At 44.7% G+C, this 12,659-nt stretch overlaps 1 protein-coding gene across 1 annotated transcript in view; it reads right to left on the reverse strand.

Annotated features, from left to right (window-relative positions):
* The window catches only part of Lrmda (leucine rich melanocyte differentiation associated), a 1,009,463-nt gene extending 997,300 nt beyond the window's left edge, over nt 1-12,163 (reverse strand). The window contains exons 1-2 of the mRNA XM_010607465.3: nt 11,721-12,163; nt 6,236-6,336 (exon numbers count right to left, since the gene is read on the reverse strand). Of these exons, the coding sequence (XP_010605767.1) occupies nt 6,236-6,336; nt 11,721-11,750 (131 nt within the window). The 5' untranslated portion in view covers nt 11,751-12,163. The remainder of the gene's footprint in view (nt 1-6,235; nt 6,337-11,720) is intronic.
* Nucleotides 12,164-12,659: the final 496 nt, after the last annotated feature.

Here is a 12,659-nt window from a genome sequence, read left to right on the forward strand (position 1 = left end):
GGAGGAGGAGGAGGAGGAGGAGGAGGAGCACACTTCCAAACTAATTCTGCAAGGCCAGCATTACCTTGATATCAAAGCTGGACAAGGACACTACAAAAAAAGAAAACTGCAGCCCAATAGCCCTGATGAGCACAGATGCAAAAATCCTCAACAATACTAGCAAAGTGAATCCAACAGCTCATTAAAAGGATCATACACCAGGGGATACAAGAATGGGTTCAACATACACTAGTCAATAGATGTGATACACCACATTAACAGAATAAAGAATGAAAACTACATAATCATCCCAAGAGATGCAGAAAAAGCATTCATAAAATCTGGCATCCTTTCATGATAAAAACTCTCAGTAAATTAGTCACAGAAGGAATGTATTTCAACATAATAAAGGCCACACATGACAAGCCCACAGCAAACTTCACAGAACTCAATGGTGACTAAACGAAAGGTTTCCTCTAAGATCAGGAATAAAATAATGATGCCACTCTCATCATTTTTATTTAGCACAAGAAATCCCATCCAAAATAATTAGGCAAAAAGAAAGAAAAGAATTCAAATGAAAGAGGAAGAAGTAAAATTATCTCTGTTTGCAGATGTCATGGCCATATAAATAGAAAAACATAAGGATTCTTTTTTTAAAAGCTATTAAAACTAATAGACAAATTCAATAAAGTTTCAGGATATAAAAATCAACATACAGCGATCAGTTGCATTCCTATATACCAACAAAGAACAATCCAAACAAAGTTAAGAAAACAATCCCATTTACAATAGAATCAATAAAATACTTACGAATTAATTTATTGAGGAAGTGAATATACTAAAAACTATTAAACACTGATAAAAAATTAAAGAAAGACATCAATAAATGGAAAGATAAACAGTGTTCATGAATTAGAATTAATATTATTAAAAGGGTCTTACTATGTAAAGCAATCAATAGAATCAACGTGATCCATATCAAAATTCCAATAACATTTTTCACAAAATTTATATCACCACAAAAGACTTCAAAGAGCCAAAGCAATCTTGAACAAAAAGAGCAAAGTTGGAAACACCATACTACTTAATTTCAAAACATGCTACAAAACTATAGTTATCAAAATAATACAGTACTGGCATAAAACAGACATATAGACATATATGGCACAAAACAAACTTATAGACCAATGGAACACAACAGAGACCCCAGACATAAATCCACATATTTACAATTGATCTTCAACAAAAGGAACAAGAATTCACAAAGGGGAAAGGACAGGAAGATGTTCCATAAATAGGTTTGGAAAGCTAAAATTCCACATATGGAATAATAAAATAAACCCTTTTAGTACGCAAAAGTCAAGTCAGAATGGATTAAACACTTAAAACTACTCAAAGAAACCATAGGGAAATAATCTTCATGTTGGTTTGGTCAATGACATTTTGAATATGATCCCAAAGGAATAGGCAATGAAAAAAAAATGGGACTGTGTCACACTAAAACACTGCACAGCAAAGGAAGTGATCATCAGACACCTATGCAATGGGGAAAATATACTAGTTGCAAGCCAAACATGTTAGCTTTGCATTGCTGTAACAAAAACACCTGAGATAATCAACTTTAAAAGAAGAAATATTTGTTTTGGCTCACCGTGTTAACAGTTTCAGACCAAAATTTCCAAAGTGAGCTGGCCCCGTTGTTTTTCGGGCCTATGGCAAGGCAGTACAATGTGGCAAGAGACCCTGGTGGAGGTGGCCCATTCACCTTGTGGCCAGGGGCAAAGGGAAGAAGGGGCCAGTGTCCTACAATCTCCTTCAAGGCCATACCTCCAATGGCCTCCCCTTCGATCCCACCTCTTAAAGATTCCACCACCTCCCAACAACAACCACAGGGTGGGAACCAAAGCCAACATATACCTAATAAGAGATCAGTATCCAAAATATAGGAGAGAGACTAACAACTCAATAGCAAGAAAAGAAATGACCTCACTTAACAACGGGCAAAGGACTTGGACAGATATTTCTCAAAAGAAGACATAGAAATGGCCACCTGATAGATGAAGACATATTTAACATCACTACCTCGTCAATCTAAACCACAATAAGGTATCTATCGTCTCTCACCTGTTAGAATGGCTACTATCAGAGACGCAAATGATAACAAGTGCTGACAGGGGTATGGAAAAAAGAGATAGCTCTTGGTGGGAATGTAAATTGATACAGCCACTGAGGAAAACAGTAGGGAGGTTCTTTTAAAAAATTAAAAGGAGACCTTCCATTTGACTCAGAAATCTCACTTCTGGATACATATCCACAGGAAATTAAATAAGTATGCCAGAAAGACATCTGCACTCCTGTGTTCACTGCAACACTATTCACAATAACCAAAATGTGGATTTAATCTAAATGTCCATTGACAGATGAATTTTTTTAATAAGTGATACTGATACATACACACAATGGAATATTATTTACCTTAAAAAAAGAAGGAAATCCCATCATCTGCAAAGGTAATGGGTGAACCCAGAGGACTTCCGCTAAATGAAATTAGACAGGCACAGACAGACACTGCACATGGAATCTAAGAAGTCGAACTCACAGAGGCAAAGAACAGAATGGGGACTGCCAGGGACTGAGTGGTTGGAGAGCTGAAAAGATTTTGGTTAAGAAGTAAAAAGTTTCAACAGGGCCGGGGGATTTAGATTAGTGGTACTGTGCCCGCCCTGCAATAGCAAGGTCCTAGGCTCCATTCCAGGTACTGGAAAAAAAAAAAAAATCAAGAAGTAAAAAGTTTCAGATATGCAAGATAAGTTCTAGAAAATAATAAATCTGGATACTTATCTCATACCATGTAAAAAAACTGATTCAAAATGGGTTAGAGACAAACATAATATATAGCACAATTATTACAGTTGTTATTGCGTTGTATACTGGAAATTTGCTAAGACAACAGATCTTTAAAGTTCTCACCACTGAAAAGGTAACTTTACAAGGTGATGGATGTGTAAATTAGCTTGAGTGTGGTAACAATCTCACAATACATACCCATACGAAAACATCCCGTTGTACACCATAAATATATACAATTTTAACCGTCAATAATATCTCAGTAAAGCTGGAAAGGAATAAGAAATTGACAAGTCAGTATCTGCACAGACCATCTCTGGAAGACTACATAATAATTCAGGAAATAGTTTGGAGTGCCAAGTAGACGTGGGAGGATGAAGAACAATCTTGTCCCACTGCATGTCTGGGCCTTCGAAAGGCCATGGGTATGTTTTAACTGTTCAAAAATGAAGAAAAAGAATCCCTGACTAAAAGCAAGTCATGGTGCAAAACACAGTCTGGCTGCAGCTGGTCTTGCAACCTAGGAGAGTAAGAAAATTGGTATTTCTCAGTTGAAGGCAGCACCCTGACCTGACTACATGTGAAAAAAGCCTACAAAGATGTTCTGAAAAGGAGAGGAGAGGGTTAATCTTTCTGTATATCACAAAGTGAAAAGAACTGTGTTTCTGAGGATATCTCTGGAGACAGAGAGAAAGAGGCAGGGAGAGAGAGAGGCACCCAGCCATATGCAGAAGGCCTGATCCTGATGAGAGACTTCAGGGAGAGAAATCCTCTGCGGCAGGGAGTACCAAGAGGCTTCTGGGAACCATGCTGTCCCAAGGATGTATCCTGCTGTGTACTGCAAATCCCACCAATCCCACCCCCAAAATCACACTAACCCTTGAACGGAGAATACAAGTCTATGATGCATAACAATGCATTGCGCTTGGGAGAAAAAGGATGCCCGGAGCAGGGCCGGGCAGGCTACCAAGAGGCAGAACAGGAGACAAGAGAACCAAGGGATGACGGTCAGAGCAAGAAGCTGTGGTGACCTTGGGTGCAGCGCAGGCTGAATGGGAAATACACTCCCTGAAATCGCATAAAATGGGGCAGGGGTTCCTACAAAATACGGGATGTAGTTTCGGAACTTCATTTGGACACACTGATCCCAAAGGCCTAGCAGGCTTGGGTTATCTGCCCCATGCTCACTTATTTGGGAAGCAAATTGATAATCTCCATCTCTTCCCTTCTTCCTGTTCTTACCCTAATATTTTTTAAAAGAGAAATTAGCTAAGCATGTAAAACGTCTTAGATTTTGATGGAGTCAAAGGTAAACACAGCCCGATGGCTGAGTAAGCTCTTCCTGTGACACCTGAGAGAAAGAATCCCCTCCCTCCAACTGAGTAAATAAAGGTCAAAGATGATCCAACCCAGGCATATGATTCAAGTCAAGTATGCTGTTCTCCACTCTCGTCTGTAACTTCCTCTAGCTTAATCAAATCCTAAACATATGCTCTCCCTGAACCTTAGACCTCACCCTCCACCATGCATCCCTGCTGGAACTCAGCAGCAGCCCCGGAAGAGATCGCACACTGACCACAACACAGACGAGAACCAGCTCCTCACAGATGTGATAAGGCCTCACACTCACTACAGAAAAGTCTCTCCCCACAACAAAGGAAAATATGTCTTTACTGCTCTCCTCTTCACTTTATAAACTGCCCTCTCACTAAATTTTCCTGCACCCTTTCCTGTGATAAATCCTTACAGATCCAGCCCCTCAAACCCAAGAGCCCCTCTTCAACTCTTCCCCACTCTCTCTCTCTCTCTCCTCCCAAGGTCCAGCCTCTTTGCCAAGGCAAGCAGACAGGACAAAGACAGCTCTGTTTCCTCAGACTTGACGGCCCAGTTTCATGACCTGTACTCACTGACACACCCCCCACTGGGCCAGGCCTCCCCAAGCCCACATCCGGGCTTCCACTAGTCATTCATAAGGCAACCACAGACCCAACTATCAGGGCCTGAGCCCCAGGAGGCCAACTGTAAGGGAGGAACTCTAACCCTGGAGAAGGAACCTTTCATCTGAGCCCATACCGGGGAGCTGTTTAAAGTACGTACATATATATTAGACAAAATCCCTTCCAGGATGTGGACTCTTCCTCTCCTTGAGCACCATGGGGCCCACAAAGCATCCTGCATTTCCTTGGAGTCAGTATTTGCTTGGCTTCTTCTCATCACTGTGTATTGAGATTGCCATGTTTCCGTTTCTGCATCTCCCCACAGCCACACGATCCCCACAGTGAACACATTTCCTATCATAACCCTCGGGACACCTTTTTCTGGAGACCACGGAGCTCAGCACAGCCGTGGGCTCTAGGCCCAATTACAGAACCTTTACTGCCTTAGCTCAAATTGAAATTCTCCTCTACCTACTTGTACCTTAGTATCCCAAGTTTTATCCATTCTTAATTCCCAATATCCTGACTCAGAATTTGGGAGAGAAAAGACTCCAAGGCCTGCAAGCAGAGGAGCACCTAAGCCCTGGAGTGGGATTCAGACTCATCTCCTCTTCTACCCTAAGACAGTTTGTCCCGGTCAGTGGGCAACACAGATCTCAATAGGGCACTGAGGGGGAAAGCCCTAAAGGGCACCAGACTGAGAGGAAAAGCCACCACCCTGACCCCTACACATCTATCCATGGATCCCTGTTTTCCAAATACCACCTATTTCTCTCCTAAGCCTTCAGTTCAGTCACAATTCATAACCTGTTAGGAAGAAACAAAATAGCTGTGTTCTTCTCCATTGGAATAATACCCAAGGTCACATTTTCCTTTTGCCAAGACCAGAGCAGTCCTTCCAGAATTTTCCTTCCCTCCCACCCTACCCCCACCAACAGTGTTTGGTTCCTTTGAAATGCCACCCGGGAGAAATCATCAGCACAAATATTTAAAGCTCTAATTCATAAAAATGCAAAGGAAAGGCAAGACTCTAGAGACACCCAGACTCTCCTGGTGACTTGGTGAATGCTTTGGGAGATGGGGTTATCCAAAAACAGCATACCCGAAAACATTCTTGCTGGCTCTATCTCATTCCTCACCCTGAGAGGCTTCTAACTCGTCTACACAGGCATTAGTGAGAAAGGAGAAGAACAAAGTGAAAATGTGATCACCCTCCCACAGGAGCTCAGGTGAGAAGGATGACGCATAGATGTTCACTGCTTTCTCAGAGGCAGAAAAAGGCCAGGCAACAAATTATCCAAAGCAGAGTGAAATTTTGGGGTGTGATCCCATGTGTCTCAGGACACCGCACTGAATACAAGGCCACTCTGTGAAGAGTTGGAACCTTTTGACTTTTAACTGCCGGCCCACAAGTACCCAGGGGAACCGAGCATCCCAGGCCTGGCCTGTGTCTTGGGAAGGTCACATACCTCAGAAGGTTGAAGCTCAGATCAAGCCTCTTTGCAAAATGTCCACAGTTCCTGCCAAGGTGTTCTGGAATTTCTCTGCAGTCCTGGCCTATGTAGGACACCTGGAAATTAAATTCAACAGAAACAATGTGGCAAACAGAAATTACCCAGCTGTTCACAACCCTAACTCATTGATCCAACGATTGCTTCCCCAACTTTAACCAGGCGCTCCCTGCACATGAAAAGACTACATAGTGACTGTTCTCCTGATCGCACCAGGGGTGTCAGAGATGCTGCCAACTTCTCCCTTTCCTGATACAGTTAATGTGATGGAGATTTTCCAAGCATAATGGAAATTAGGCTAAAATTGGTCAGATTCAGGTGTCCAAAAGAAAACCCAACATCAGGGCATGTTGATGAACTCATTACATTCAGCCTCTCACTCAGAAGCCTTCCCGATAGCTGCCCCTCTGGCTCTCCTCCCTCTCCTGCCCCTCCATCACCCCACAATGCACACATCCTCAAAGAGGGCCTAGCAGAGGCCTCACCAGCATTCAACCTCCCGGGTTCTGGAACAAATAGGCCTGAGCAAGAAAACCTCCCCAGACCACCAATCCCATCCCCACTGTGTATAAAATGTCATCCACACTGCAAAAAGAGCTGATTCAAAGGTGACAACATGTGGCCAGAGCTTCCAAGCCATCCCTCTTCCACCAGCAGCCTTTTGCAATCAACCTGTCCCTGCTGACACAGCTGTCTCCCTAGGTGTTCTTTGTATTTCTATTTTTATTGTGCTTATTTATTTACTTAAAGTACCTCATGTATGCCCAAATATGAAGAGGCCAAACTGAATACTGACCCCAGAATTCCAAGTTAGGAGAAGATTGGTAGGCTTTTATCACCTCAACCACCTGCTTTTGGGAACCTGTTTTTACAGTGGTGCCCTGCAGCAGAACAGGCACCTAATTTCAACACTGGAAAAACACACCTGTAGGTCAGAGATGGCCCATGGGCCACCATATATGATACAGTCCTAAAGAACCCATCTTCAACCCCACATAGAAATTCAGCCCATGACAAGACAGCAGCCTTATCTCTCTACAAATCTACACTCCTCTATGCAGACAGACCAAGATGTCTTGAAATAAGACAGAGTTCCCAGAGCTTTATGTTTCCTAATGGAGAAAAAAACATGACCACCCTCTCTCATCCTCATTATGTGGGCCAATATCCAACCATTTTAGACTATAAAACAGAACTTTCATATCACTAACCCCAAGGCAAACCGCAACACACCCTAGCACCCTCCATTTCTGAAGTCCTTGCTTATCTCTCCCTCTCCGATCCAGTGGGGACAAACTTCTGACAATACCATAGCCTATATCAATCTCCTCCCATTCACTCTCCTTTAGTGACTTTGCCCCAGGGGGAAAGAAAGTGGGGAGTAGTTAGCTGCAATAAAATAACTCTGACTCAAGAAGATACAAGCTAAAAATAAAGGGGTCTAAATTCAATCTAGCAATCTCTCCTTTCTACACAAGACCCACCTTTCTTCACAGTTCCTGGTGTAAATAAATTAAGTTGTGCTTCCAAGCTGAAGGAAATCATAATTAAGGAGAGAGCTAGGATACAAAGTCCTAACTCATCTAGAGACTTTTGTCTCCTTCAAGACATCTGTCTATCTTCTCACTCAGTAGCTTCTTATTTATTATAGATTCATATTGGCACTTGGGTATATGGGGCTGACTCAAGAACCCATCCCATTCCACCATCCTGTATAGATCAGCATCACTCAAGACACAGCAGAGAAGCTAAGTCTTGAACAAAAGTTACTTGCTCACAGATCAACCAGGGACTACACCTATTAGAGACCCAGCTTATCCAACCCTTTATCGTTTATACAACAAAGTCAGACTACAGAGACCTGTTCAACATAATACAGCAATTTTCTGAGGCAGGGTCTCACTATATAATGCAGGCCAACCTTGAACTTGCTATATAGCCCAGGCTGGCCTCCAACCCACAATCCTCCTGCTTCAGTTCCCAAATGTTGGGATTATTGGCATGTACCACCACGCCTGGTCAAATAGATCTTAAATAGCAAGAAGCAGGAGCTCATTCAGGACAAGAAGTCATTGCATTTAGTCAGTTATCTTGAATTAGACTGAATTGAACCAAGTTTCAAACTTTTAACTTTCCTACCTTATGTAATTCATACCCAAGACTTCCAGCTTGTGTAGAATAACAGGAAGGAACATTACCAAGCAAAGAAAAACAAATGAAGTAAATATTCCTACAGAGACACACGCATGAGAGAGGGAATTGAGAAAGTCTGGGAGGAAGGACCTCACCCATGCACACCTAGGCCCTCAGACGGAAACTGCGGAAGATCGAACTGCGAAGAACTGCAAGTTTCTCAGTGCCACTGGGGGAAGTCACTCCCAGGACGTTTCTGGACATGACAGATCTATCAGTGGTCAGAATAAGGGGAGCTTATTCTATGACACCCACCCCTAACCAGGGGTGAGGGATCCTTCATACCACATTGGCATTACCAAAAGCTCTGTGACCCATAAAAATAGCCCTAGGTTCAAAGTTTGAGACGCTGGTGCTACTGACTGGCTGTTTTATCTTGGATGAGTCACAATCTCCCGGAGTCTGATTCCTCTTTTGTAAACTAATCTAACACCGTGTGCCCCCAAATAATAAGGATAACATAAAATTAACTACCAACCCTGCGTCCATCATCTCTTCAATCCTCAAGGGACCACTTGTAAATTACACATTATTATCCCTATTTTACTTACACTATAAAAATGATACATGAAAAGCACACAGCCTTCTCCTTCACACCTAAGGATTGCTTGGTAAATCGTTGTTAAATCAGACCAATATCCCTACAGGGGAAATTCGTTATTTCCAATGTCTCTTGAGAATAAAATTTCAGTGACCAAAGTTCAAGTTTGCATTTGTGTCTACAACTGATGCTGGGATTGTGTCACGCTTTCACGAAAAAAAGAACAGAGGCCTTAATGCTGAATATAAATAATGCATTCAAGCCAAGAGAAGCTGAATGAAGTCAGACCCACATTGTAGGAGAAGACTTCACAAGGAAACAAGAAAGAGGACTGTAGCATTGCCAAGCATGTGAGGTTATAGGCCTTGGACCCCTGAGAAACAAGCCTACAGCAGTCAGCCCATGGAATCACGGAAAGCAATAATCTAGACTCAGTCAAGCATCCATCACATTAAATTGTTTCTTTTAATTTTATTGGTGTTTTTGCCTTTGCATTTAAACCATCCCTTTATTTGGGATTCACGGCTCTCTAAATAATGAGAGTTACATCTGGTTTTGTGTTCGCATATTTCAGTAATACTCCAGTAAGAATCATACCAACACTGTTTCTCGTGGGAAGCCAGTAATGGCTACTGGAGGTTGAGGAAGGGGAAGAGGGTGGTTAATAGGAAAGTAGTATAGAGGGAGAAGAGAAATAATTTCTAAAGTTCTATATAGCACAGCAGGGTAACACTTAACAGAGGATTTTGAAAGTTTGTAACGCAAAGAAATAAGGGGTCAGTGGTTAAAAAATGAATATACCAATTACTGTCATCCGATCAAGACATTCTGTATATATGCTTTGAAATACTACATTGTACCCTATAAACAGGTATAATTGTTATGTGTCAAACTTAAAAATAGTTTTTTTTAAAAAAAAAAGAACCATCTGCCAAGGTCTGAAAAGTTCCATGCATTCAGTCAAGGTGCTCCCTGTTTCAATAGCTGCCATCACAATTGGCCTGGGGTAAAATGTTAATAAATATATTAACCTTGGGCTGGGCATGAGGCACTAACCCCCAGGGCCACTTTCCCAGCCTGCCTTCTTAGCCCTCCCACCTCCCCACCCCTACCCAGGCAGGCTTCTTAAGACAATCCCCAAGGACCGTAAAATGCCTCAACCACACTTCAAGAGCATCCTGAAACTATATGGAGAAGGTTAATGGCAGGAGGTGCAAGAAACAAGCTTGGGAAATGGGGAAAGGAAGCCTGGGAAAGTTGTGGAACCCACTGTCAAGTCCTCCAGGAACGTGGAAGAAGCTACATGCAGAGAATTCTGGGACTTACAATGCAGCCAGACCTAGGGTCCTTAGGCAGATGTCCACAGAAAAGGCCCAGGCCCTCACCCCCAGATCTTTCCTCTAGGAAATCAAGTCCTCCCCAGAAGCCCTTTGCTCTGGGGCAGAATACGGTTAACCACCCTGGAAGGCTGGTCCTGCCTGGTTTGCTCACTTTGAATTCTGGACAAGGTCTCTCTTCACAGCCTGAGCCTGGGGACAGAGTTGGCAATCAATGAAACAAACCTGTCATAAGGCCAGGACAAGGATACACTGGAAGGGCTTAAGGTACACTACCACGCCACACAGGGTCAGTTGCATAGTAGGCACTGAATAAACGTGTGTGACTAACAAAATGACAGGACTCCAGAAAAAAAGAAACAGGCAAAACTGGGATACATCGACAGGGTTTTAAGACCCCAGACCTCTAAGGGGACTCATTTCCTGTAGTCCAAAATCATCTCAAAGTCCAACTGCCTGGCACTACCTGCCTCAGGCAATTCAAAGGGAGAGGTTCAAAAACTGAGAACCATCTCTCCAGGGTGTTGTGGAGATAGGTCGGCAGTGGGAGGGCCAGCTTAATTAGGGAGAAGAGGCTAAAGATAAAGAGGTCTGAAGTTTCCTGCAGATTCAAGACGCCTGGTCCTAGCCTGGCTAAGTTCACACCTCCAGCACTGACAGAAAACACCTGAGGCTTCCTACAGGGATAAACGCCCAGGAAGGTTGGGGGTCTATCATCCAAAGTTGGAACTGCAGTGTTGCACTCCCCACAGAAGAAATCAGGGGGTGCAAAGAAAATAAGAGCGACACTGACTAAGAAGCCCACTTTTCTCGCAGAGCCCATTAGCAACACCCACCACCAACAGCACCACCACCCCGCCACCCCCACCACCCACCATGCATTGTGATTTTCATTGTGACTTTGGTGACCCGAGACACCTTCGCCTCTTTGGGTCCCATCTGCTATATAAATATAAAAATATTACTGAATTCTATTTAATAAATGCATTGGTACAAAGACAAGTACCATGTTACATGTTAAAACTTTTTTCTTGAAAAGTTCTTTTATAAATTTGGATTGTGAAAGAACAGAAGAAATTGAAACACTTTCTGTGGGTGCCCCATGAAGTCTGGGAGAGAGAAGTCGGTCGCTTAGTGAGACACTGGAGGCAGTGGGGTGGCGGGATGGGGAGACAAGGGTTTTGTTCCCACACAGCCAGGGAGTGTGCAGCGCAGAGGGATTGTCTCCTCCAGACCCGGGCGCTGTGTTCTGTCCACCTGCGCACGGACACCCGTCCCCCCGAGGCTGGGGCGCAGTGGAAGCCCGGGACCCCGCGGTCCCTCCCCACCCCGCTGTGCCCGGACGAGGGCGGGCTGTCTCGGGCGGACTTACTTGAGTTCCACTGACCACGAGCCCAGCCATGGTGGCCCAGGGGCGGTGGGCGCGAGGCACTGAGCACTGCGACGGCGGCGCGCAGCGCAGTTCCGCACTGGGCGGTCAGCTGACCCGGCGGAAGCCCCGGCCGCTCGAGCCTGCGGGGTGTGCGCTGCACCTCCTGCACGTCGGCCAGCGCAAGACCTGGGAGAGCCGGGAGCCTCGGCCTCCCACTGCCGCCGCAACAGGTGGCCCTGCGCGCGCCGTGCCCTGGGTAGCTGCAGGGACTCCGACCTCCCCGTCCCGCCCCCTCCCAGGTGGCCCAGGGCCCCTTCGCCCCACGAGGTGTCCTGCAGACCTCCTTGCCCACAACTTTGTTGCGTTGGTCCGGGCCAGGCGTGGAGTGGGGAGGGGGAATCGCATCAGGCGCACCCCATTGGAGCCCTTAGAGTTTTGCATGTAGTTTGGGGAGCTTAGAGTTTTGCTTTTCCTAAATTTCACAATCTAGGTTACGTAACTGCCCTCAACCGCTTGGAGGAGGGGCCTCTGGGCTAAAGTCCCCTCCCCTCCTCAGGTTTGGTTAAAAGGACTCAGGGTGCAAGTCGGGGGGGGGGGGGGGTTCATATTCCGTAAATAAAATGCGGACTGGGCTCAGGCCACCGCCCACCCTGCCCGCAACGCCTCTGGCAGTTGACAATAATGAACCCTGGGGAAGGAGAACTAAATGAATGGTGTCTCCAAAAGTCAGGTTTCTCTTACTCTGAGGTACACCGTTTATTGGGCAATTCAATTCCTCCCACCCCATGGAATCCTTTATGATGTTTGAGGCTCCAGGGCCACACACACACACACACACACACACACACACACACACAACCTCCCTAACGGAAAGAGGTGAGGTGGCCTTGCTGCCTCAGCCTGAGTGAAATCCAGCCCCATGTTGAGGTAGCTCCTAAA

Source organism: Fukomys damarensis, unplaced genomic scaffold (genome assembly GCF_012274545.1).
Source record: "Fukomys damarensis isolate Sample0158 unplaced genomic scaffold, DMR_v1.0_HiC HiC_scaffold_20, whole genome shotgun sequence".
Lineage (NCBI taxonomy): Eukaryota > Metazoa > Chordata > Mammalia > Rodentia > Bathyergidae > Fukomys > Fukomys damarensis.